Genomic DNA, 27,130 nt, shown 5'->3' on the forward strand with positions numbered 1-27,130 from the left:
TCAAGTCCAAGTCCTGTCCCTGTACAGGACAACCCCACATTTCACACCATGTGTCTGAGGGTGTTGTCCAGCCTCTTCTTGAACACTGTCAGGCTTGGGGTTGTGACTTCTCCCTGGGGAGCCTGTTCCAGTGTTCCACCACCCTCTAGGGGAAGAAGTCACTGTGGAAAGACCTAACATGGTAGTCAAGAGCCTAGTTAAGGGTTGCGTAAGTTAAACTTAACTTTCTTAATCTTCAGTGGTTGTGTTTGGATACGCCTATGAGCTCCATATGCTGTAGCTATACTCAGTATTAACTCATATTAACTCTGTGCAGGAATTAGCCCTCAGTCCTCAAACTGCCGCTGAAGTTGTTCATGTAGCTGCATCTCAGTCCTCAGGTACCTGGAGCTGAGTGTGGAGGGGAGCGGGGTCCTGGCTGGTTCCCCAGCAGCTGAGGCCGCCTTGCAGCAGCTTGATTCTCCCACAAGGGCACCCAGACACCACTGAGCAGCCTCTCATCCTGTCCTAGGTGGGGGCAGAGCGGCAACTGCCGCGCTCTGAACAGAGCACCTTTGCACTGACAGTCCTTTGCATGGAGGGATCTCTCCTGCTGCCCATGCATCATTGCTGGAGCGGAAGGACACACAGCCCGGTAGCTGCAAGGATCTGGCTCCCAGACTTCGGTGGGTGTGGGGGAAGTCTGGGAGTCAAAGGCCCAGACCCAGGCATGGTTCTTTGTGCTTCCTCTCGTCTCTATCAGACTCCGATCTCCTTCCCACTTCCACAACAACTCCTGGATGTTTGGAGAATCAGCTGTGCATTGCCTGCCTGGCTGTCCACTGCAAGGGCATGGGAGATGAGGTCATATGGGAAAATGGGTCCGGTGGAGCCAAGAAGAATGTGGAATTTGGCCAGTGGCCAAATTAAGATTACTTTTTTTATGGCCATCTGCACCTGTGTTTGTGGGGGTGGGGTTATCAGAGGCTGTTGAACTGACTCAGCAGTTGCACACACAAAGGCTGGCAAGGTTTCTCCCCTCTCCCCTTGTCTGCTCAGTATCTCTGCCAACACCCTATCATTCCCATCCAGGTGCAAGTAATCTGTATTGAGAAATCAGAAAAACTTATCCCAGGAGATGACACGACACTGATTGCGGAGGAACAACTGCTGAGGTACTCTGTCCAGAAAATACCAGCTATTTGTGAAAAACACGTCTGTCCTTAAAGCTCTGTGTCCTGGAACTAGGATCTAGGGGGAACAGTGGATGCAATTTTCTGAAAGCCCCATCCCACTTTCAACACAGGCCCTTAAAAGGAGGGCTCTGTGGTAGCGAGGGGGATCTGCCGCCCCACAGAGCCTGTGCTGACTTGTTTACTGCAGCTATCTCAGATGGTCTTCCTTGAGCCTCAGGTGTGGCTTGGGCCTGTAATGCAAGCAGGAACTGGAATTCTTGGGGTTTTTTGTGCATGACCAGAAGTGTGCTTGGATCTCTGAAAACAAGAAGCCTGGATATATGTTTCTAGCAGCCTGTGCTCTTAAAATGAAAAATAAAAGTAATGCGTAGATGGAAGAAAATGGGATATGGGCAAAATGAATGCAAGAGAAATTCAGTTTGATGCATCTTTTTGTAAAAGTTGATTTTACATTGAAAAATGCTTATAGTTAAGTTTGCCTAACCGTTTCCTAGCTTCGCCAAGATAAAAAGGTGTAGCCTGAAATTTTCCATGTGAGGAGGTACATTCCTGCCTCATTTTTTTCAGGAGAGAATTTCATAAGCCACAGATCAGCCATGCATAAGAACTGGAATATGAGAGACCATATCTTTTGACATCAAATGTGTTAAAACACCTTCATCCTTAGAACAAGGGGCTGAATTTTGGTAAAGAGAGAGTGTTTTGTAGAGATATGTCTTTTGCTGGTCTCTCATTTTTGATCTACCAAGATTTGGCCAACCTGCAAACTTCTGAAGTCTTCAGTTGCCCCAGACTCCAGACAGGCTTGGTTGCCTCAGTGCCACAGAGGTAATGATACCCCAACCTCCTAACGAGGACAAACTTGCACATCTCTGCCGTCCTCAGAAGGACTGGACATGTTTCTTCTGCCTGGAGCAGAAAGGGCAACCATGACTTTTGACATTTCTCTCTGGATTGCTGGGGATTTCTGTGGTTGTACAGGAGGTGCAAGTAGTGAATGTGTCTGTACAGACATGCCTTTCAGTGATTTAGCTCAAGGTATTGTATTAAGCAACAAGGATTTGTTGTCTTCTTTGTGAGGCAACCTATGGTATTCTTGAGTTAATGATCCGTTTTCTCTCCCTTCTTATCTCCACAATCACTTTTCCTGCTAACATCTCAGAGTAGCAGAGATCAAATACATCTACAGAATTTTAAAATAACAACCTTTTCTAAAAAAATTGTTTACATGTTTGTTGCAAAATGCAGATAGAACTGATGCGTACGCAAGCAGTCAGGTGTATTGCCTATGACAAATGAAACAGCAACAGTCAAGCTATTGGCTCAAATTATTTCCTTGTGGACCTTGTGCAAAAGTCATCCTTTCTCAGGCAGGACTCAAATAATTTCATGCCTTTATGCCACCAAGACAAGCCAGAGTGTTGGTTCCATATTCCTTGGGAAAGCCAGGCTTGAGCATAGGACCTAAAATCCAAGACTTTTATAGGTGGACATGTGGCAATCTATGGCTTTTGAGTTGTCGCAAGTCTAGCTCTGTCCGTAACTTATCCTTGGTGATTCCCATGTGAGGGCGGGGGACAGGAAAGAAACAACCACATGGAAGGAGGTGGATGAGGATGTGGCATGGAGAAATCACTAAGGGATGGGTCTAGAGTCCCATGTGAGTTGTTTGGGGAGGTGAAGGCTGGCCAAGGGATCTGGTGACATGGCAGGGAAGAAAAGGGCAGCAGAGAGGAAAGTCTGTGACAGAGAGCCAAAGATGTGGTGAGGATTGAAGCCTGTGAACAAAATAATGACAAGGTGAAAGGCAGAAGCGGTCAGGCTTAGGGCTTCTGGTCCTGTGGGTGTTCCTGTGAATCCCAGGATTCAGTATTTCCTTCCTCAGCCTCAGCACAAGCAAATACCTGTGAATCACATTAATAACATGTGCTTCTTCAGCTCTTCCTAGTAACTGGCCTTCTTCACCTCTTAAAATAAAGGCTCTGCCTTAAATAGCCTGTGCACAACTGGTACAGGGATTTCTGGGCCCCATGTGCCAGCAGCGAGAAGCTGAGAGGTGGCTTTCATGTCTTCAGGGTACAGTGGACTAATAGGAGTTTGTTCAGCTGAAATCAAATCACGAACTCATTTTGCTTCCAGACAGCTTTAGGGAGAGGGTCACTCTGAACTCAGACTGGCACTCCAAGCTGCTAGTGCCATTTCTCTTCAGATCAACTGCACTGAATTCTTTAAAAGCTGTAATTATTTTCAAATTCCCTGGTCAGCTTTTGGGGAACAACACAAGACTTCCAAGCTTCTCCCTGCCAGCCCTTCCAAAAAAAAACTATATAGCGATTGAGATGAGTGTAGGTGGCAGTATTGCTTGTGCCTCTTGGTTTGCAACATGGGAAGATTTTCTGTATGTATGGAACAGGCATCGCTAGCTCCTACACACTTCTCTGCATTAGAATCAACTAAGAAGGTCAATCAGGGACAGGCAGAAATTCACAGGCCTGTAACCAGCTCCCTGATGGCTCTGCTGTCCTTTGTGCGGACACCAACCTGACACAGTGAGCCATGTATTGCTCTCACACTCTAGCTCTCTTCATCATGAGGTACCTGAAATAGCACTAATAAACATACTTCTCTGGCCACAAAATTAGCCACTTTGTATTATCTGCCATTGGAATTGAGCTATCTCCAGTGAGGTAGTCGTGTTACCCAGAAATGAACTGCCAGAGAGAAAATATCCAAGTAAACAAACATATGCTTAGTGACCTAATTAAGCAGAATGTTTATATTCTATCCAAGTATGAGACTGTTTCAGTTTATTTCCTGCTATGCATTTTAATTTTGCTGTCAGGAGTATAAACAACTGGCTGTTGAGTTTTTGTCTCTCAACAACTGACCCTGTCAGACGTGGAAAATACAACCAAGGTGAGAGGTGTCAAGGAGAGTCAGCAAACCTTGCGCATCAGAGAAAAGTGCAAATGGGAATTATTCCACTGATCTCATCTTAGTTCCCTATATTATTTTTCCACATTGTCTAGTCACTCAGTTAAGCAGCCTATATGCTTAGGACAAGTGAAGTGTCTTTAAATGAAGTTCATTAATCAGTTCATTGCAATATATAATAAAATAGCCACAATATAATGCTTTATCATAATTTGTTGGGTGATACCAGACCAGTGGGGCAGAATGTTAATAGTAAAGCAAAACTGTCTGTAGAGCAAAATTGTTTGAGGGCAGTTTTTGCCAGGATGCAGGATTGTCCTGCCAAGCTCTGCGCTATCTCAGAAGAAAAGGCTCTCCACATCTCTGCCAGTGGATGTCCAGAAGTGTGGACATAAATAGGTACACATGGTAGGTCTTCACACCGCCTGTATGTTCGTGAACTTAAATCCTTCCAAAAGCAAAATTCAAAAATAAGCAGAGAAGAATGGCATGAAATTGATGGGAAAAGGCAGAATTTGCCAGTTAGGAGGACAAAGATGGAGAAGTTTGATGTAGTGGGTGTATAATTAGTGCAACCTGACAAAGAAGAGGCTTTTGCAGGATGTGTTGTGTCAGTTCTTTTTCTAGACAACATGTTGGTTACGCACAGTAGCAGAGTGTAGTAAAATGGCATCTATTTATACATAAGTAATTAAGGAAGCTTTCAGAAAAGAACATATATTTGGTCTTATACTGTTGTTGTGGGTCTGCCACTGGAAATTGACTGCTGCTTGAACTACCCCTGAGCTGGTGTGGTCCTGCAGGAGTGGCACAGGACATAGAGCTTCACTGTGTACATTCCTGTTTGTTTGAAGCCTGTTAAATTAGCACTAGAAATTTCCATCAATTACGAAGTTCAGCCCCAAGCCACTGGTGTTACATACTTCGGGGGCAGAGAGGGTATGTATGTACCTGTGCACAAAACCAAAGATTTCTTTATTTCATCTATTGAATTTGCTGGTAACCATAAAAAAATACAGTTTCACTGAGATAAATCACGTCAGTGAGTCCATCAGTTAACCAGTTAAATATGCATGAAACACTGTGAGTGGTTTATGGTCACTTCGAAATATGGCAGTATGCTTGTTTATATTGGTAGAAATGCAGCAGCATTTTAATAATAGTAATATATTTTTTTATTGATACATTTGTCTTTGTATACGTATTTATACATTTATACATTCATAGTTTAATAAATAAACCAGGAATGCAACTGCCCCTCATCTTCAGCCCTTATCTCCAGCCTTTCAGTATGAGTAAGATCATCTGCACCAAATGCAAGGAAGACTCTTCCTCTCAAACCTTGCTGCTTACCCAGAAGAAAGCTCCAGGGATGGGGAGGAAGGATTTTAAATTAATTCTTCAGGCTTCTTCCAGCCTAGATCTTTCCTCTTCTGATGTCCTCAGATGCTCCCGAGGACTTTGGGGGCTGTTTGAGCGCAGCTCGGAGCTGCCTGCCAGTCCCATTGGGTGCCATTTCCTCTTCAAAGAGCTATTCCTGCAGCTGCTCCCTTCTGCGCAGGGAGCGGAAGCCTTTGAAATTGCTGCAGCTTCACTGCACAATCTGTTGGAACAGCTCGCGTCAAAAAGGAGAGGAGGAGAAGTGCTTGTATCTGTTTAAATTAATTATAGAGGCTCCGGCAGAAATGTGACGGCAAACAGAGAGAGCAGACCTGATTTGTGGGGTACTTCTTAGAAAATCGATTGCTAATCTGTGCATCGACTTTCTGCTCCCTGTGCAGAACGAAGCAGCCATGCCAAAAATTCTTTTAACAGGAAATGTTGCCCGATGGGACAGACAGACAACGTGTGAGCAGCTCAATAGCTTCAGTGCTGCTGGGGAGCACCACGGGGAGGTTAAATCTTCAACTGCTTTAAAAATGAGAAGGTCCAAACCTGTAAACAACAGGAGGAATTCACTTTAAAAAATTACTCCTGATACACAATAGCTTTACATTCAGATCAGGCAGTCTCTGAAGCTTCCCATACCTACTTGAGGGACCTGTTTGTTCCTGCAGCAACCCAGAAACAAGGACCATAGAAGTTCCCCTTCTTTCTTGGAGTGTGTCCTCCACCACATGGGAGGTGCCACACAGAGCAGGGCTCGCAGATGAGCTATGGGGAAGAGAGTGTCTTACCAGGTGAGCATGAGATGGGCTTCTCAGCCCCGTGATGGAGACTGTGGGAATTGTCCTGGAACATGCCGAAAACCGGAAGGGTTTGCTTGTTTGGTGGGTTTTTTTGGCACACAAGTCAGCTTTGTTGCTTCCACGTGTGGTGGAAGGGAAGAGAAGTCTTTTCCCTGCATGAGGCACGCGTTAAACTGCTCTGACCAGGGGAGCTGGAGAAGGCCCTAAATACATCAGAATATTTACAGCTTCCTCAGCAGCCCTGTGGGGCTGAAGCTCACAGCAAGTGCATGCAGTTCTGCGTGCCAAATGAGAGAGAGATTATGCAGCGTCCACCTTGAGAGGAGTGTGAGCTATGGTGTCCTTAACTATGTGGTGCCAGCATCCTTCATATGAAGTCACGAGAAGCAATGAGCTTGGGTTCAAGTGTCGTGCTAAAACGTGGGTTCACCCTTAGCTGTAAGATTTATCAGGTTTTGCCTGAAAGGAGCTGACTTACAGGAAGATGCCTGATCTGCATGTCTGATTAGAGTAAAGAGACAATATTTATTCCTTCTTGGTTTTTGTATTCCTTTGGCTTAGTCTTAGTCTGTGTACATAGAATATCCCATGGAAATCAGTTCAGCATTACCGGTGCTGATGCTTTTTTACGTCTACTTTCAGTAATACAGGCAGACTTTGGAAAGAGATGGTTTGATTTTAGTGCTTCATGCATTCCTCAGCCACGGTTCAAATCTGCTGTTGCTTTGGTTTAGAGTGCTTTGAGGACATGGTGACAACAGCAGAAACTGATCTCAAGGGTCAGATGCGGGATGGATCTTGTGGCGTGAACTTCTTAGCTGGTATCTCTTCATTCACTGGTTGCCGCCTGAAAGAATGAAACAGTTTTTTAGCCACAGGGTCTATAGTTCCTTTGTCCCAGCTTTGAGGCTTGAGTTGATGCTGGTTTCAGAGTCATGGCAGAGTAAGATAGAAGCAAATGCTGGAATAATGCTGTCTTGACATCTGAGGATCAGGAGAGCTTCAGTGAACCCCTAAGGTGTATAGACCACTTCAGGAAGAAGAACCCTGTGGATGTTGATAAGTAAGTGTTTATTTAGGAGACCAAAGTGTGGTCCTGAGCTCCTCTTAGAAAGAGGCGGTGTTCAAGATGCAGGACTTGGATGCTTCTGGACTTACAGGTCATGGATAAATGCTCTTTACAGAAGGAAAGACAATTTCCAGGTTTGCCTTGCTGAATTCTTCTCGCATCCTTTTGCTGAGGTTAGTTTTGGGGCAGTAATGGAGGTGGCTTTTCTCATAATTTACCAGTCTTAATAGCACATTCTGTCTGCAGTGTTTTTCTCTGCCTGGTACATTTGGCTGCACTAAATCGAAGTGAATTTATAATCCTTTACTTTTGGAGGGGGTGGCGGAAAGGCAGATGACTACAGTACCTCTTATAGAATATTATTATAAAAAAAGTGTGAATTACCTCCTAGCCTCTCATGCTGTTGAAAAATTGAATTGAATGACATTTTCAAGGTGTTGTTTCTAAGACATTCAGCAATTGCCATTCATCCATGAATGGTTAGTGAGATGAATAACAAAAAGTGGTTTAGGATTCATAGGAGGAAGTGTTAAAAAAATAACATTTGGCAAAACACCACTGATTATGCTAAATTCTCTGGTATATCTAAACTGCACCAAGGTTATCTAAGTGGCTTTAGGTAATACAGAAATTGTGAAAAAGATTATTTGAGACACAGAAGTGGCAACATCATTTCCATTTGTATGTGAACAATTAAGAGTCATCTGACTGTATCAAATGCGATATGATAGTATGGCAACACGGCTTTGAGGGAAATAAAACAAGGCCTCCTTGCTGGCCATTCTTTAGGCAGGTAAAATATACCAACATTTCCTCTGAGTTAATTCATCCTTTCAGCAAGTAAACATCAGAATTCAAATATGACAGAGAGGAGGGAAAGAAGAGAGAATCTTAGAGGGCTTCATCTTTGGGTAGAAACCTTGAAAATAATTGACCTGCTAGGAGACATATATATTTACTGAGTGGTTGCATGTACTCTTTTCAAACTTACTTTAATAAAAGCTTTTTTATTTCGGAAAAAATTGCAAAGATGTGTTGTGCCTCAAGAAACCAAAATACTTCATCAGGATCTTAAGAAGATCTAGATATGCTTATGGTAAAAACCAACAACATATGTTATTTTGCAGGTGCATGGCATTTTAAGATTGCTGATATCTTAGATTTTAATGGTAGGAGTTTTATATATACAAGATATGCATCTATGTATGGACATTATTCAAGTACGTTAATGAAGTACATAATTAAAGTGCATTATGTAACTTACGATTAATGTTAAAATTTTGTACTGATTAGCACTTTATATTTGGAAGATCTCAAAAGCTGAATAGAATAATTAAAAGCTATTTCCAACTAAAAAAATAAACCTTTGTCTTTATCTAGAACCTTCTTTTTCATAAATGTTTAAATCTGTTTTTTCATTTAAAACTTAAACTTTGGTGGTTTGGATTATTACTGTTATGGGTTTTCTTCCTCCTATTTTATCCGTCTCCCTATAATTTTCCCTTTTTTAGATCAACAACTGCAAAAAGAAAAAATATATATATATACATATATCCAGAGACTTTGCTCATCTTTCATTCTCTCTTAAAAAGAGATTAAGAGAGAAGAGCTGAAATTGAAATTCTAAAATGCTGGAAAGCTGTATATCTTCTCTTTGAAATATACTGCTTGTATGTTACATATTCAGCCTGTGTCAGCCTCCAGGCTAAGATCCATACATCCTACACAAATATCATTAGCAGTGCTGAGCTGTAGCTCAGATTCCTAAAACTTACATCTCTACCAAAGCAATCAGAAAAACAAATATTTTTCAGGTCCTCATAAAAAGGACTGTTTCCTTATGCTAAAGGAATAAGCTCCTTAATAAAAAATAGTCTTCTTCCACCTTCCATCTTCTGTGCTGTTTGCAGAGCATGCTTTGACTCATATGTTCTCCATCTGCTCTGTCTGGATGCTTTTGCCTCACACATGCCCACTCGAGATGCAAGGTAGGTTGCTGATCTCTCACTGAGAAGTAAGCAGGGAGCATAAATAGTTTGTGCCGTAATTAATAGCAAGAACTGACACTTGCGGTGTGCAGTGCATTGTGTTTAGTGGTTTCTGCATTTTGCCTCCCCCCTTCAGGTTCCCTGAGCTCTGGGTGCTCAGTTGGTTTAATTTTTGCCACTGCTTCCTTTTTTTTTTCTGTCCTTACAAGACTGGGAAACTACTGCATTTCAGTGTCAAAGATACCAGTGATGTGGTTCATTTACTTTTCTCCCACTCCACATTTTAAACTTGAGCATCCTTAACCAAGAATGATTTTTCTCCAACTTCTATGAGCTGTCCTCCTTGGAGGACTTCATGGATGAACCATCTGCAGAAAGCCAGCCTCTCGCTGTGGCTGTGAATGAAGCAGTAGCTTCTCTCGTGTCTGGTATGGGAACAGAGCATAAAGACAGGACAGGACAGGGAATTTCTTCCCTCCCAAAAGCCAGACAGCACATCCAGTGATGAAGCCCTTGTTAACGCCCATCTTCACACTGCACAGCACAAGTGGAGAGAGAATGGAGGAGCAGAGCGGTGTCCAGGCAGCGTGAAGCAGAAAGGGAGAGATTCCATAGAGAAAAGACGGGTGAAAGGCAGGAAGAGAAAGAACACTCCAGGGAGTGGTGGGTCATCACGAATTAAGTTGGGGCTGGAGGTTTCCCTACTCTCAACACAACCAAGGCACCAAAATAGTAGCTGAAGTGATTTAGTGCCCCCTTAGAGGGCAGAAAGCATGGTATAATGTGCTGAAGACTGTTGCCATATTACAATGAATCTAATTTCTGTTTCCCCACTTACAGTTTGAAATACTATTAAATACATCTGGAACTGATAAATGAATGAATAGACTGCCATTTGCAGATCTTCACCCAAAATGAAAGAATGTGGCTTCCTATTAAATGGGAGGTTATTACTGTCCCAACATAGGCAACAACATTGGCAATGAGTCCAGCAGAATTAAGGAGCTTTCTGAATACTTTGACAAATAGAGTGCTAATGACCTTGATGAAAAATAACTTTTAGCAAAATCCTCCAAATATTTTCTCCTATTTCAACTATATTTCAGTCTCACTAGATGCATCTGTTCTTCACAAAGGAATTCTAGTAGGCATTGGGATATTTTTTCAACATCACCGGTCAATTACTTTACTGCCAAAGCTGATTGAATATAAAATTCAGACTACTTTTTAATGTAAAATGGCTTTTCAGATTGAATCAAACAAGTACTTCAATTATTTTTTATTTTTCAGGTGAAAAACTAGATCCTTTTTTTTATTTAAAGATAAAAAACCCAAAGCCTAAATCCATATCGCTTTCATTTCTCAAAAATAAAATATTTTTGTATTAACTCTCTCCCAACAAAAGCAGCTGTAAACAATTGATTTAATACCGTATCTGCAGTCCTCATCTCTCAGACAAGGATTTACTGGCTGGAGGAGCTGTTGACCTCTCCCAGCTGCAGAGTGGTAAGAAGGCCGCTCCACTTCTTGGCCAAAACCATCCATCATCTGTGAAGTATCATGGGATGAGTACAGCAAAGAGCTCCTTAAGTCCTGCACAGGCAGAGGAGGCGGTTGCAGGATTATGTCCCTGGTCACCTTTGCACGGCTGTGCCACAGGGCTCAGCTGGGTGACCTTGTGCCCCACCAGTGGCTCATTCTCCCTGGCACGGAGGGAGGACCTTCTGCCTGGGTAAAGAGCTTGTGCCTCAGCTACCAGCAGAGGAGAAGGGTCACTGGAGATGGTTTCCTGAAGGATCGAGGCGCAGTTCTTACTGCTGCCACTTCTGTACTGTGTGCAAATAATGGACATGTTCGATAACTCAGTTCTCTTTTGAAAACGCAGACAGTGCTTCTCTGCCTTACAGGAGTGCCAGAGGCTGGTTGGTGTTTGCTGGGTTCTCAGCTGTTGTGAGGGAGAGATAAGTATTTGTGTAGACAGCGGTTGTGACATAGAGGTTTATATTATGTCCATAGCCACCATGAGGTCATCCACTAACATTGCTAGAGTCATTTCATCCCATCTGAAGCCACACTGGAGGAACAGACCAAAGTGCACTTTCTATTAGCTTCTTGAGACTTGTGGTTATTCCTAAGTGTGTTGTGACTTTTCCTGGGGAGACTGGAAACAGTACAGGAGCTCCTTCCCAAATATTTTCCCAGATATTCTTGTGATGTTCTTGGCTCCCTAACCTACTACTGCATCCTTTCTGCTTCCCAAGATATGCCTAGCTGAAGGCATACCATAAATCCGTGAATCCGGACTGTCTGAGTCACTGGGATGCATGCTGCTAAGCCTGGGCTCACTTTCATGGCCCCTGTCTAAAGTTACCCTGAAGCTGAAGTCCATTAGTTTTAAGCCCCGACTTGCTCTGTGCTTTCACCAGCAGAGAGAGGTCAGAACAAGAATAAATTTCACAGCAAAGAGTCCAAGTAGTATTCCTCTGGCCTTTTTGTGGTTCTTCTAGTATGTCTGCATTGACATTTACAGAAGCAGATGAGCTCATGTTTAATAAAAAGTTCTAAAATAATCTGGTCTGATTGAGTGCTTAAACTATTGAATTTTAGCCCCGTGATTTTCATCTCCTGCTGCCATGAATGCTTGAGGTCAGTACATTCAAGCCCTTAAGTAGCTGTGGACTTCTGACCAGGACTCTTCTGAGTTGGACCTTCTGACAGGGGAGCAGTGTGGTGAGGAGGATGAGCCCAGTTGAAGGGATTACCAACACCTACATTGTAGTACGAAATCCATCACTGATTGCCTGTCACCTTGGTTTAGACACGATGCTTTTTCTTTCTTTGTGTGTATTTCTTCACTGATGAAGTGCTTCTTTTTTCTCCCCATCTCCCAGAAATGTTATAAGGGTTAATTGAAGTTTTTATAAAGCATACTGACAGTCAGAAGTTACTTTAATTATTAATAGTATTAATGATATACACCATCACAAGGAATTATACTCCGGTAATCCCTGCTGATCCCATAGTGACTGTGGTTTATATAGGGTCTCCTAATGTACTTTTTGTCCCAGTTTGCTAAAAAGTCTGGGCTTTGGGGTTTGTTTTGCTCTCTTTTTGCAATAAAATGGCAAAATGGTAACTAATATTCCTGAGATGAGAAAGCAGTGTTGTGCACTGGAGAATGTACTAGAGAGAATCTTTTTAAAGTTTAGGATTTATCTAAGGACCGTAATATAGTTTCAAGTCTTTTTATAGTATTATAGTTCTGCTGCTCTTGGACATTTCATCAGTGTGGCAAGCTCTTCTTTATATTTTAATTTTGTTCAATAGTTAAGAAGTTGTTTACAGGGCTAAAGGAGACTGCTTAACAAGGTAGGCCAATAGGTCAAGTAGTTAAAATGCTAATACCAGTCTACTGCCAGGTACCTTCTGCAAAAATGCCAACACAAAGTTTAGTACCCTGCTAAGAATGTGCTACAGCAGCAACAGCAGAGGAGCAACAAGAGGTCCAAAGTGCGTGGTCTGGCATGGACCTACATTATGTACCCTCTCTACCCAGTGCTGCTGCCAGTCAAATGGGCCAGGATCGATCACTTAGCTATTCTTGCTGGAAATAACCCCGGCACAAGATCCCACCTAGAAATTTCCAGAAGGGAATTACACATGTGGGTGCCCCGACACAGCAGTGCTGAGCTGCTTGCTAGCAGTGGCTTCAAGGGCTTAAAGCAAAGACGTTATTGGCAAGGAAAAAAACAGTGTGAGGAAGCCAGTGATTAATCAATCAACAGTATTAGGTGAGTTTCTTCTCCTCCTGGCATATCTTTGCAATGCTCTTAACTCAGTCCTTCTTCTCAGGCCTGTGAGAGAAGCCGTGGTCCTTGCTGTCTTCACCATGGGCTCTTCATACCTTCTTCTCTCGGTTTGACACAGACTCAAATCCAAGCATGTCTTGTCTTCCAGCCAGCACAGCTGAGGTGGCTGCAGCTCTGTTTCTGGAGAGGGAGACCCTCACCAGCCTTTCTCAGCCAACCTGCTGTTTTCAAGAGGTCTCCTTCTCTCGCCCAGCTTCCTGAGCCCACCTAGCGCACTGTGCTGGCTCCACACCTGCACTCTGGCCAGGTGTGCTTGCGGCAGTTCTCCGGTCCTTCCCTTAGCAGTGAGGTTAATCTTATGGCCCTCTCCCAGTGGAAAATACCACTGCTGTGGAATTGGAGTGCTCTTAATTCCATGTGCGTTTTCCCCTTCCCAACAGATGCCTTTCTCCAGTATAAGGCCTCTATCAATCAGTCTCAGGCAGCTCAGAGTCACTGTTATCTCTCTTCATCAACATGTTTGTAGTGATCTTTCTTGTTTGTAAGTGTTTACTGTGCAATTCTTACACTTGTAGTCACTCTGGGTATTTTGGTTGCAACAGAACAGTGTTACAGCTGACATGATGAAATGTGACTGGCTGGTCCATTCCCACCTGAAAGGCATTTCCATAATGTTATCTCAAACACACATTCACACACAACGTAATCATTCGCAATGAGGAAACCACATGTCAAACTGGGGCGTTTCTGTTGTCTCTGTTCCTCAGCTAAAAAACAGTGACAGTTACAGGGTTGTTGTATTTAGAAAATACTCTGAGAGTCTGTACAAGAGAGACTTCTGAAGTGCATAGGGTGGAAATGTTATAGGTCACAGAAGTTCAGCTCTTCTTTTCTGCTCTGACCCCAGAGAACCAAGGGGATGGTGTCAAGACCATGTACAAAATGCAGCAACTTTTACAAACCCAGCCTTGGCAAGGGAGGAGAATGGAAAGAGAGGTACTCAGGACTGACAAGACTGGATTTAAAGGCCAGTGACCAAACAGCCAGGCACTTAAGGACACAGGGTTATAGATCAGAATCATGGAGTTGCTCAGGTGGGAGGGCACCCTTGGACATCATCTACTCCAACCTCCCTGCTAAGCAGGGTCTGCCTAGCTGACCAGTGGCCCAGGATCATGTCCAGTCAGGTTTTGAATATTGCTAAAGATGGAGACTCCACAACCTCTCTGGGCAACTTCTTTCCATGTTTAAAAAAAAAAAAAAAAAAAAAACAACAACAACTAAACAAACAAACAAACAAACAACTTTTTCTTTGTTTAAACAAAAAGTGTTATGAGCTATTTGCATGACTGGGTGACCTCAGTCCCAATACTGGCATCTATTCCCCAGCACAGAAGAGATCAGACCAGCTGAAGGGCAAAACTTTGCAGATAACTGATTGTACAGTTTAATGAGCAGGTGCTGCAAAGGAAGTTCTGTCTTGAATCCTTGTGGCAATAGGGGAATACAGATAAATTTTCTAGTACCAGAAAAATACATGGTGATACTGCAAGTATGACCCAACAGATGAACTTCTCAGACTACATTTAGCAGAGTCCTGGGAGGCAGACCAAGGGGTACCTCACACTAAACACTTCAGACCTCAGCTGGTTTGCTCTTGCTGGGAGACTGAAGCAGACGTCGTTCAGGACTTTATTCCATGTCAGGAGCTGTGACTCCAGGCAGAGTAAGAAGCCCTCCTTCCTCCAGGGCTCTCCAGGGCATGGGATATGAGACCGTTCATCCCATTGCAACCGTCCCGCTCACCTACTGCTCTCCCGGGAACCAGTGACCTTACACATGTGACAGTTCTGCTCCATTCCTTACTAGGAAAAATGCTACCATATGGTAAGAAGAATCACATTTCATCTCCATCTTTTCTTCTTTTTTCACATCTGGAATAGAAAAGCCACGCAGGTCACTGATAGCTCTGTGAGATCAGCCTGACTGACGGAGCTATTAATGAGGGAAGCAGAGAGAAGCATATGAAGGTTAAGGGGGACAGAAAAAATTAGGCCAGACTCTGCAAGACAGCGCAGATAAGCCCATAGCTTTATTATTGTGGGTGTCACAGCAGCACTGCACCCTGATTGTCTTGGAACCCTCTAATGTCATGTATGTTCAGTATTGCTGTCCTCTTGTGATGCTCATGTATTGCCCATCACTGCAATCCTCAAACAGGTATTTGACAGCAGGAAATAGCAGGCCATTTCCCATTAAAATATTTATCGTGCTCTGCGTTGTCTGTGTTAAAGCAAGATTACTTGTGTTGGTAGGGTTCAAAGTCTAAAAAAGTAATGAAATGTAAAAGATAAACTCTGTACAGCAGTGTTGACGTCAGTTTTATTTACATCCTCTATTTTACAGTATTCAGTAAATATGTACAGAAATACATTTACGGATTAGGATATCAGTGTCCATATTTACCAAGAAAAACAGGTAAATAGAAATGTGTTCTATGTAAGGAATGTGATTGAATTTTTCTCTAGAAAAAAACGTAATTTCTTATTTGCTAGCACTTGACACTGTAACAGTATAATCTTGAGTTGCATGATATATAGTTTGTCTTCAGCTCTCATCACTTGGCAGGGAAGGTTCACAGAAGACATGCATGCCTTAGCTGAACCATGGATGAAAGGCAAAACACCTGCCAGTCTCCAGATACGTTCCTCTTCCCCCACCCTTCTCCCCAAATGTGTACCTTCGCATGCTTGGCCAAACCACACTTTAGCCATGCAACATATTTGGATTTTAGAAAGATGTGACACTATCAGGATTCATACATATTAAAGAATAAGGGCAAACACTTTCTTGCATACTGTACTGCTTAACACTGAGATCTTTATCAGTCTAAGCATGCATACACGTGATTTAATGTGATACCATTTGTAAAAAGTATGCCACCCTCTTGAGACCCTTGTCTTTATCTGCTTTCAATTACATTTGAAGTATTCAGAAAGTCTCCTATACTAATCCCATCCAAGTTGGAAGCCACATAGCTCATGCATGAGACTGTCAGACATGAGTAGTTACAGATGTCAGTGCACCAGTGGCAGGAATCCAGGAAGATAGATCAAGGCTTAGTCACTAAAAAATACAAGCCAGCACATCTCAGATACATAGCATCGTAGCACCTCATAAGCAAAACGTGTCATGACAGGAAATCAATAACCTCTTCGAAGTGATCTGGTTTTGAAATATTCTTGATTAATTACGCCAGGGTGTGTTTGGCAACTTTGCCTGATCCAGCATTAACCTAATGCTTTTTGCATGAAGCACTATTGTAACTGTTCTCATAAGTCAAATCTGATGGTTCAAGTCGGGTTCTAAAGGGTCAGGTTATAGATTTTGTAATGTCTTTGTGTCCGACATTGCTGCCTTTACTACAGTGTGTAGGCTTTTACTATCCATCGAAATAACAGTTGTTTTAACATGAACAATAGCGTTTAGAACTAATTGCATTTGAAGCTGAATGATTCTCCCAAAGTATGTCATATAGTGGGTAAAACCAGTAGGGAATGTCCGTGTGTTTTCATGACAGAAGATCATGGTGTTCCTCAGGCTTGTTAGCTTACATTCCTTCTTTGCAGAGAAGCAGCTCTAGTAGACACACAAGCAGGGCTGCACCCCTACCTTTCTTCCCCTGCCTTCCTGCACAGACTTGTTTTCCCCCAACCATATGTGCTGCCTCAGGAGCAGGACCCCAGCCCATGCCTCCTGCCTTCCCTGCACCCCCACCACGGATCCTCACGTCCCTGCACACCAGCACGTGCTAGTGCTGTACTCACTCACTGACAGCACATCACTGCCAGGCTTACTGGTTGTGGTGCCTCTAGACCCTGCCTTGGCCCGCCTTCTGCATCCTGAGCACAGAGCGCAAGACCAGCAGCATGTTTTCCTGCAGCAGGTGCCATCACCAAAGCCGAGTGCAGCGCTGGGAGCTGCTGTGGTGCCTGGCCAGCATGGTCATCTTCTGGACATGGACATCATCATGGACATCACCAGGTCACTCAGCAGCGGCTGCCAGCATCCATGGCTCAGCCCTGTGCCCTGGCACGGGCAGGAGGGACACGGAGCTGGTGCTAGTGCAGTGCTTCGGCCAGGGGCACATGCACCATAGCTGGAGAAGCTCTTCCCTCCTGCATGTCTGCCTTGCAGCAGAGGGCATGGTGTTCAGAAGACGCAGGGCAGTGCATGTCATGCAAAACTGGTTACAGATGGATCTCTGGGTGCACTAGTGAGACCATGCTCACATTAGTCTGCTACTGCTTTCTGTAATATGAGAACAAAAAAGATTAGGTTACGTCCTCTAGAGTTATCTATTAAAGGAGTTTGCATGTATTATATAAAGAAATAATTAAAGATAATGACAATGTCTGTAAGATAAATTATTTGAACCCATTTACAGATAGCTACAGTCATCATGTGACAGACCAAAGTTTGACCTTTGGCTACCTCACCTGCACAACACCCAATAAATCCACCTCCTCGGTAACCACTTCCAAGATTTTACATTTCCGAATAGCATCAAAGAGCCACCATTAGAAAAAGAAACTGCCAAATAATGGTTTCTTGATTTTCCCAAATGTGGACTTTCTTTCCCCAAATTATACCGGGCACAAAGCCCAGGACAGGCAATGTTCAGTCCTGGAGCAGTGACAGACTCAGGGTCCAATGTCTTCAGATTAGAAAGAGGATACTTTGGCTACCATGAAGCCGAAAATATTCTGTGAAAGCCTTAGTGCTAACCCTGGAATATTGCCAGATATTAGAATTTAACATGGCACGTTTTATGTACAGATAAACTTTTCAAGTCAGTTAAAGAGATTTAGAAAACATATCGATACAAATTATTTTCTCCTTTGGAGGCCTCTGCAGTTAGACTCATGATATGGAAGGAAGTTGGCTTTTCAAGCAGAGGAATACTATTTTCCATATGAGTAAAATGGTTTTAAATCATTGCTAAAATACATCTGCAAGCTTTCTTTAGTGATTTTTGTGCTAGGAATGCATGAGGCTCTGTGACCTTACTAGTTCTTTTTCAGCATGACCTGCATAAACAGTCAACCTTCATTCATGCAAATTAAATCTCAGTGATAGATGTAAGAGTGTGTTTGTGTATATACATTGATTTTAAGGATAACTGTAAGAGACAATAATATATTTCTTTGCTTAGATAAACCTTTTTGCAAATAGTAGTTTAAGAAATTCTAGGGCAAGTGGTTTAAAGGGTAAGAGGCAAATAAGCTGAACAAAATATGTAGAAAAATTACTTGGCACAACATTGTGATCTATGGGTGATCCTTGCACAGTATGTGTGTGTGTGTATGTTCCACATTGTTAGTGGCATGTTTTTTCTAAGGATTTTGTGGCAGAAATAAGGACTTGAGGTTGAAAGTGAATTGGGGTTCATGGGCTTTGTTCAGCTGTGTCAGAATCTGGGCTTTGTTGATTCTCTTGTGTTTTAAAAGTCTCCTAACAGTAGCATAGTGCCCACTACCGGGCGCTGGCTGGGGAGTTTGGGGCTGGCACGGAGGAACAGAAAAGTCTGGCTAGGGGATCCCAGCAAAAGGAGAGATGTGACTTATGTGGCATTGCACTTCACATGTGTTTAATGATTTCTGTATACATGACATGCTTTAAAAGTAGTTATACTGAACTATACTAAGTTAAAGAAAATAAAATGTGTAGCAGTGCTGTTCCATTTAGCAACGTGAAACTGGTTTTGCACAATTTTGCTATACCAGATGTGCTGTGTCCTGTCCTGTCCTGTCCCCTCCCTGCCATCATCTTGCTTCAAGTCAAGGTGACCACGGTTTTGATGTGTCAAGTTAAGGCATTACCTGTGCCTGCTAAACATACTGATGGATGTGAAGGTAGCTGGGGAGGGCCAGGACAGAAGGGAGGATGCGTCACCCCAGGAGCTGCTGAGTCAGGGCACAGGGGGGACACGTGGGCTGGGAGGGTGGGAGCTGCAAGGAAGCAGCAGGAGCTGAGATGGGAGACAGACAAGTCAGAGGGAGGCAGCTGAAAAAGCCTCCAGAAGCAGAGGGGAACCAGTGCCGAGGGTCAGTCAAGGTGACAACTGGGAGATACTGAAAGGGCTGAGATGTCTCGGAGCTATAAACTTGAATGAGTAGATTGGCTTTCATACCAAATTTGTGTTACTTCTCTAAACCTGCTTGCTTGTCTTAGGCTGACACACAAGAATGGAACTGAGGAATATGCTGTGGTTCTATATTCCTCTATAGCTACCGTACATAACCTCAAGTGAGGCATGCCATCTCCATCCTACCCTCCTGCAAAAAGTGGGATAGAATATCCTGCCTCTACAGATCAGGTCTGCTGTGAGGGTATGTTTAGTAATGCTTTTGGGGTGCTGAAGTGCTTCAGTGATTGTCACTATGGAAATTCTATAGATAAACACCTATATATAACTGCCCTGACACTAGTGCGGTCATAGGGGTGAGATCGGATTGACACTGCCATTTCAATGTATAGTATGTACTGCATGTGTCAGAAACAACCAGAACAAACCTGTCAACATTAGGTATGCGTGGAGAAAGTGATACAATTTCTGTTAAGTCAGATATGCCATGTCCACTGTATTTATCAACAGAAAAGAGGAAGGGGGAAATAACATTAAAGAGGAAATGTTAATTTTCTTTTCGAATAACTCTGCTCTCTTATATTGATTAAAAATGGTTGTCCTTGGCTCTTGTGTGTTTGTGGCATTATAGCATATTGGTCTTTGTTTAGATCAGACAATACTTCTTCCTCCCTCCAACCTACAATAACAATTAACAAGCCGTCTGTGGCTGCCTTGGAGTGCATCCTGTGCATCAGTGTGTCTCGGTTAATAGTCATAATTTCTCATTTGTAAGAGCAAAAGTGCTACCAGCGCTTTCAGACTCAGAAGGGCTCAGACTGACTCAAGGATTCCAATTTATTATGTACCCAGCTCTGATATCCTGCTGCTCTCTTTATGGATTAGGTTGCCTTGGTGGAAGGTATCATCCTTCAGATGACACATAAATACTCTCTTGCCAGCTGTTCCTTTCTCAGAAGTTTCTCAACGAGTAAATTGTAATCATGCCCCTTGTTTTCCTACTTTTTGATCTTGTTCTCCACATTAGTCTGCTAGGAGCATGCAGAAAATGCAGCTTTATTACTGCTATTACTCTACAAATGTCGCTGATTAAAACTGTAGGGATTTTTAGGCCTATTAGTATTAGTTTCTAAAGTGAGTACACTGGTAGTGCTTTTAAATTATGAGGAATGCACATCGGTCATTTTGCTGATCATTTCTTTAAAATCTTTAATCTCAAGGTGCTGCACAAATCCACGAGAGGTAAGAAGAAGCTACAGACAGATTGCTTCATGCAGCAGCTGTTGAACAACACGTAATCTGGTTGTGAGCTCAGGAAAAAAAAAAGTGAACAGTAACATCCTACTGATGGAAACTAGAATTTGGAGGGGAGGTTAGAAAGACAGAAGGCAGAGGCAGCTGGCAGATGCAGCAGTTCGCGCGGCAGGGTGCAAAGAAGGAGGTCTCCATCAAATTCATATCGGTGTAAGTCTCAGGCACGGTGTCGGTGCCGCAGGGCTGTTTCCCCAGCAGATGCTGGAGCAGCTGCCCCTGCCAGGGCAGCGACTTCGACACGGATGCAGCCACCCAGGTCCTGCCCAGGCTGCGCAGATTCTGTGGGTGAAGGCCCGTCTGCAGCCTCCTTGTTCCAGGGAGCACCAGCACTTCCAGGAGGCTCCCAGTCCATCAGTTAAAATGTTGGTGACATCAAAGCTGCAAGGCCGCCTCCTTTCATGTCACTGGGCTTTCACTGACTCTTAAGAGCGAGGGCTGAATGTCACACCAAAGCCTTCTCAACAGATCCTCATGGTATTTCCATTGAACTAAAATGTCCCATAGCCTGCAGTTTTTAGTCTGATCAAGTCGAGTAACAAATCACAATCTTCTGTTGGTTGAAGTGAATTATAATCACAATTTATGTGATCCTCAAATGGTTTCACCATCCCTGTAGAACTGCTGTATACTCACTGGGCGTGTGAGAAAGCAGATGCTTTCTTGGACTGAACTCTGTTGTAAAGGCAGTTCTGGACAGTCTCTGCAGGTCAGGACTGGGTGACTTGGGAAGACAGCACTGCCATGTTTGTGCTAAGGACAGAAGATACCAATACACAAAGATGTCAGTTTAGCACCTTTTGAAAAGCTGTAAAATTTCCTTTAAAACACAGTTAAGGGAGAAGGCCGGCAAGGCATTGATGAAACTGTTAAAAAAGCAGCACTTACTAGTCGGAAGATAAAATATATAATCAGGCTTTCAAGAATGAGCAGTTAATTTGTCCAAAGACTATTACAGAACTTAATGTACCTGATTTACATAAAACCTTTTTTTCCAACTACCTGTTGCAGCACACACTGAAAATGGGGAAGTACAGTCCTCCAGCAAAGCTCAGCTTGGCAGGCCAACACTACAGACATGCTGCCTGTTTGTAATGTGGTTTTCAAGTCCCAAATGTCATTAGGCACATACATACCATTTGAGAGGTAGTATGTATTTTAAAAATGTCTTTTGAAGAGTCACTAATGAGCAGAGTTTCTCTCAGGAAGCAGTGACAGTGGTTCTAGGAATTAATCCACCTGCAGATCTTGGGGCGGCTTTTGTGCAGTGCGTGCTAATTCAGCTTCACTCAGAAGCTGCTCTTTTGGAGTCATTCTCCTGAGTATTTTCTGGATCAAATTCTCCATATGATAACCTTCCCGCAAATTCCACCCAACCTTCATACTTCGGGCTGGTTTCTCTCTTTTCTAATGCATCATTACCAGCAGTTGAAGATTAACATATTTCTTCCCCACTTGGAAGGTGATGTAACCTAGGGAAGCAGTGCTGTGTGGTAGACACAAAACGGGGAGGAAATTGCAGCTTGCTGCTCTGCAGACCAGCGCTTGCTGGCAGACCTGGCAAGTGTAAATATGTCTCAAAGCTGCCTTCCTGCTGCAGGGACAGGCAGTGACGGGACACGAGGGGGCTGAGCAGAGTGACGCTGTGACAGGGTATCAGGGGCTTACTCCACGCACCAGCTCATGAGATGGTCTTGGCAGATGGATCCCTTTGGAGAGGGGTTAAAAACGGGTGTGAGGGTCACTGCCTTGGCACGCTGGAGAAAAAGGGCTTTGCAGCCACGAGGGCACCTTGGCAGGCAGCACCATGGTCACAGCAGAAGTCAACAGGCTACATTTCCCTGCTAGTAGGTATAGTTGCTGAGCCCAAGCTAAGAGCTCCTGCTAAGGGTAGGGTTCAGTTGCTCCCTTGCTGCTGCCTGGACAGGGTGGGGGATACCCCGAGCCTGCTGTCCCTCCATAGCACATGGGCAGCAAGTGTTGCCTTCCTGGTCCATGGACGGGGGCGCTCCCGGGCACCCACAGCATCGCTTGGCTCAGGTCTCCAGGGTCACCACGGTTGTACCAGCAAAACTGTCTCACAGGAGCAGCTGGTCTCAGTGGGAGCAGAATAAGCTGTCCGGGAAAAAATGCAGCTTTGCTTGTAAATACTTAGTCCCTAATAAAAGTGCCTTATCAATATAGCATTGATTACTAGTGCTAGCATAGTGCTACTATTACAACACTATGCTAGTCATTACACTCTAATTAAAAATTTGCCCTTCAAGACTTTAAATGGCACAAAATAACAACTACTGGAAAGCTGTTACAGCAGCCAAACGTCCTCACCATTTAAACATGTTATTTGACCTTCCTCATTCCTTAGTCTTCTCTCAAGTAAGCCCCTGGAGATACTTTGACAAAGAAGGTGAGAAATGTTCTCTCCTCCAGCCTGCCAGTAAGTAAAAGGGATCAGTCCCAGAGATACCAGTTGGGCATCTTTGATCAGCATGACGTGACCTTTAACAAACAGGTCAAGGAAGGATCAATGCTACTTTCTCTCTAAGCTTCATTGGCCCAAGTTTATTCAGAAATCAGGTGGCAAAAACATTAGAGGGTATGAAATTTCTGGACTCCTGCAGCTTTCCCAGCCCTGGTGGATCCCACTCCAAGCACATTTGACCCCTGCTCACCTTCACTAGGCTTCAGTCCAGGTGCCAATCTGATTCAAATTGGGTATTTATAGCTCCAGAGTTGTCATTGGCACTGCTCAACAGAAGGTATCCCTGCCTACAAAATTTCATGGTTTTTAAATTAAGGGCTTTGGAGAGCCTGCAGTGTAGGAAAGAGAAATTTTATCTTGGTTATAGTTTGAGTAAAACACCTGAAACAGCTTTTTAGAGTGGCAGTCTCGCTGGAATATTTTAAACCAAAGTTCGTACTTGGATTTGTAAATCTGCAGTGTTTGCAGGTAGCATTGACATTTGCTATAATGGGCTAAGATTAAAGATACACGTCTCTGATTTTCTCCTTACACTTTTAATTGCACTGTACTTTTGACAGGATTTTATACATAAACTCTTTAGTGATACAGCTCATTATCCCTTTTTCCCCCATCTTACCTTCAGAAAATAGCAGAAGGGAGAATTTAGAAAAATAATGGCCTATTTTATTATATAACCACAGGAACTGGGAGGAGGGAAAGGCAAAAAAGACTCCAGATTAAGGGTTGATTGCTGAAATTATTTTAACTACTTTTTAATTGGCAAGCTGTTGAGTTGTTGTCATCAATGAAGAGCACATCAACAAGCAGTATGTAACATTGTAAACATTTCAGTTGAGAAACAGAGCTCGCAAGCTCCATACCCATCAATCCATGTAACGAAGAGTTAAGACTAAGTGACTGGATCACAAGATTAGATCGTACAAGAAATATCAAGGGTGGGGTTTGAGTTAAAAGTCTTTGTTGTCTTCTGATTTTTTTTCGCTCTGAAGAGGTTACGGAGGCAGGGCGGGAGGCATTTGCACAGCCTCCAGCTACCCTGCATTTTGGGCTTTGCAGAGTGAGGAACTGATCTCTGTCTGAAGACCTTTTTCATACAGATGCAAGATGTTCAGGTGAATCTCCAGGGCTTGCTTTGCTGTCAGTCCCTGTTAATGGACTCTGAAGATCCTGCACAGTTTAAAGACCTGTCATCCTATAGTGGGCACCTCTGTTGCAGACCACGTGTAAAACATCTTTGCGTTCCCTTGATGCTGATTTATACTGTTCAAAGGGATGGGGGCGGAACAAGTTGTTAAAAGATGAAAAAATTGAAAGCTCCACTAACTGCTATATTATCCACCTGACATTCTCCAAATGCTAGTCATTAATTACTAATGCCTTGAAAATCAGAGCAGTTATCCAATTCAAATTACGTTACATCTCTGAGCCAGAGCATTTCCATTATCTTATTATTTCCCATTCAGACAATTCTTCCTTCTCTGCAGTTGTTCAAGGCCCACACTCTGCTGTTTCCTCTCATTTGTACCTGTTATCCACACGAGGTTATTTCTGCTCCTTGTCTGTCCTGCCTTCATGTAGGTAAAAATCAGTGTGGGTTAACAGCGTAGTTATTACTAATTTGGCCCTCCAGCTTCCCCAGAACTACATGTGCACACTTGATGGCACAACACGGCCAACGTAAGTCACAATCTTCTTTTCCAGTGGGTGAGCAAGTGTTGGGGAAGGATGGAACCTTAGGCTGCCTTTGCAGTCCTCACACCTGCAGACCTGCCAGTGAACTAGGCAGGAGAGTTTGCAGCCGTGGTCACACCAAGCCCCAGGGCCAAGCTCTCAACCAAAGTAAATCCCTGTAGACACCAGCGATAACTTGTCCCCATCGTGGCAAAGCAGGGTATGATTCTGGAGTCACCAGTAATGCTGGTTCTAGGTGAGCTGTGTATTGAAAAATGATGGAGTTTATTTTCTGGCACGTTTGTGTTTCGCTTATGTATATTTTCATGCCTGCCAGCACTGTGAAATCTAGATATCGAGTGCTGGGGCAGGCTAGATGCTATTTCTCATACTGCTGACATTAATTGGATGAACAGACCTTCTCAGAAGGGGCAGTATGGGAAGCGTGTGTGGAAAAATGACAGAATAAGGATTTTCACAGCTAAATAAAGACAAGTGGCTGAAAATGGTTTTTACAGCTTTGGCTTTCTTATGTTTTATTTGGGAATCTAAAACCATTTTGCACAACAATTGACAATTAAGATTCACAACACCTATCTGAAGAAGATAATTGCTCCTGTCTTACAGAAGGAGGAGCAGAGGTATTGAGGCTATCATTTGAAAATATGTCCCCTGTTTTCAAGGCCCCAGATTGAGATACATTTAAACCTAATTCTCAGAAGCATTAAATACCTCCATTTGTATTCATTCCTTTGGCATTGTTTGTGCTTAGAGTCTCTGAAAATCAGATGTGGTGCTTCCTAACTTGAATGGTCAAAATAACAGAGCAACTGCAAGGCCAGACTGGGACTAGGACCCCGTGTCCCTTCATGCCACATCCCCTTTTTACCCACTGAGTATCTGCCTTGGATTCCTGGACAAAAGGAAAAAAACACCTTCTGCTCACTCAGTTTTCCTCTGCTCTCTCGAACAATTGGGCATTACAGCGACGATATTTTGGGGGCTATTGACTGGCTTTAAGAGTTGTTTTACCTTGTCTTTCTACACATCGAGAAGTTATCTTCAGGTTTTTGTGATTCAGTTTCTTATTGTAGAACTAGCATGGAAATGCAGTGAGAATCATTTATATCACCTGGTTTTCCCCTGTTGTTTTGTTTTTTTCAGCACACAACGGTTTTGCCCTTTGTACTAATCGAGATGAGAACAACACATCATCAGTATCCCAGCAGGAGCTGCGGACTGGCTGCAGTGTGCACCTTCGCCGTTGGCTATATTTTATGGTAAGGGCTGTACACACTGTGTTTTTGTGTTGTATAGGGGGTTTTGTACTGCTAAATTTGGGCACATATTTCATTATGGATATAATCGCTAACAGATTCACAGTGCATGCCTCGTTTGGTCCAAGACCTGGGCTTTGTCTGGTTTCCCCAGATGCTTATATTTTTAGAAAGTATATGCCAAACCTCACACAACAGGAATTTGTTGAACAATCCCATGTAAGCAGTGGTCTTTCCAAGGGTACATTTTTCAACCTTTTTTCAAGCTAAATGTTTTTCTTGGACCTTAGTTTTATTGCTTAGGGTTTTTGTTCTATCAAATAAAATTGAGGATAGGCAAATTATTTCCTGCTTCAGTATTTAAGCAGTGAGAGAAAAGATAGACCACTGTCTTTTTTCTTTACTAGTTCATAAATTCTTTCTGTAAAATTGATTACAGAATAAGCCAGTAATCCAAACACTCTGTAGTTTGTTTTAAAAAATGCAAATGTTTGTGAAAAATTAAACTAAAACAGAAATAACATTTCTTACACAACATTAAATTAAGTCTTTGGGCAGTTACTGTTCAATCACCTGACTTACATCACAGAGTTCATTTACTTTGGTCATTCTAGCATTTTATTTTTCACTAAACCTTTGTTTTATTTACAATGCTTCTTTGATACCATATATTTTTTATCCTTTCTGTAAATACTTCATGACCCCCTGTTTACTTCTTTTCTTTCCTCTCACCTCACAACACCCTTCCCTCACCTAAGGTGATACTTTCCAAAATTGTGGGTAATCCTGCTCTTTCCACCAGTCAAGTGACATAAAGCTAATGAGAGAGGAACACGGGCTCCAGGCAGCACTGTCACACTGCTTCAGCTGTGCACCTCACCTCTTTGCTCCAAGGAAAGAGAGCCCGTTATTCATGCACATCCACGCACGCTGAGTGACCATAAAGTGCCAGTAATCCAGCTGAAGTGGGATCTTGTGTCCCAGGACAGCAGTCATGTTCTGCCATTTGCTTTTATAAATATACATATCCTTATTAAAAAAGAGTAATTGTAATTGTAAAGTAAGGGCAGGCTC

At 43.1% G+C, this 27,130-nt stretch overlaps 1 protein-coding gene across 4 annotated transcripts in view; it reads left to right on the forward strand.

Annotated features, from left to right (window-relative positions):
• Positions 1 to 27,130, forward strand: part of AIG1 (androgen induced 1) — a 120,968-nt gene that overhangs the window by 81,092 nt on the left and 12,746 nt on the right. For all 4 annotated transcript variants that reach the window (XR_013922000.1, XM_080342193.1, XM_080342194.1 and 1 more), the window contains exon 4: positions 25,944 to 26,059. Coding sequence is in view for 3 of the 4 variants with exons in the window: in XM_080342193.1 (XP_080198319.1) it covers positions 25,944 to 26,059 (116 nt within the window). In the remaining variant the exon portion in view is untranslated. The remainder of the gene's footprint in view (positions 1 to 25,943; positions 26,060 to 27,130) is intronic.

Source organism: Nesoenas mayeri (assembly GCF_963082525.1).
Source record: "Nesoenas mayeri genome assembly, chromosome: 3".
In the NCBI taxonomy this organism is placed as follows: domain Eukaryota; kingdom Metazoa; phylum Chordata; class Aves; order Columbiformes; family Columbidae; genus Nesoenas; species Nesoenas mayeri.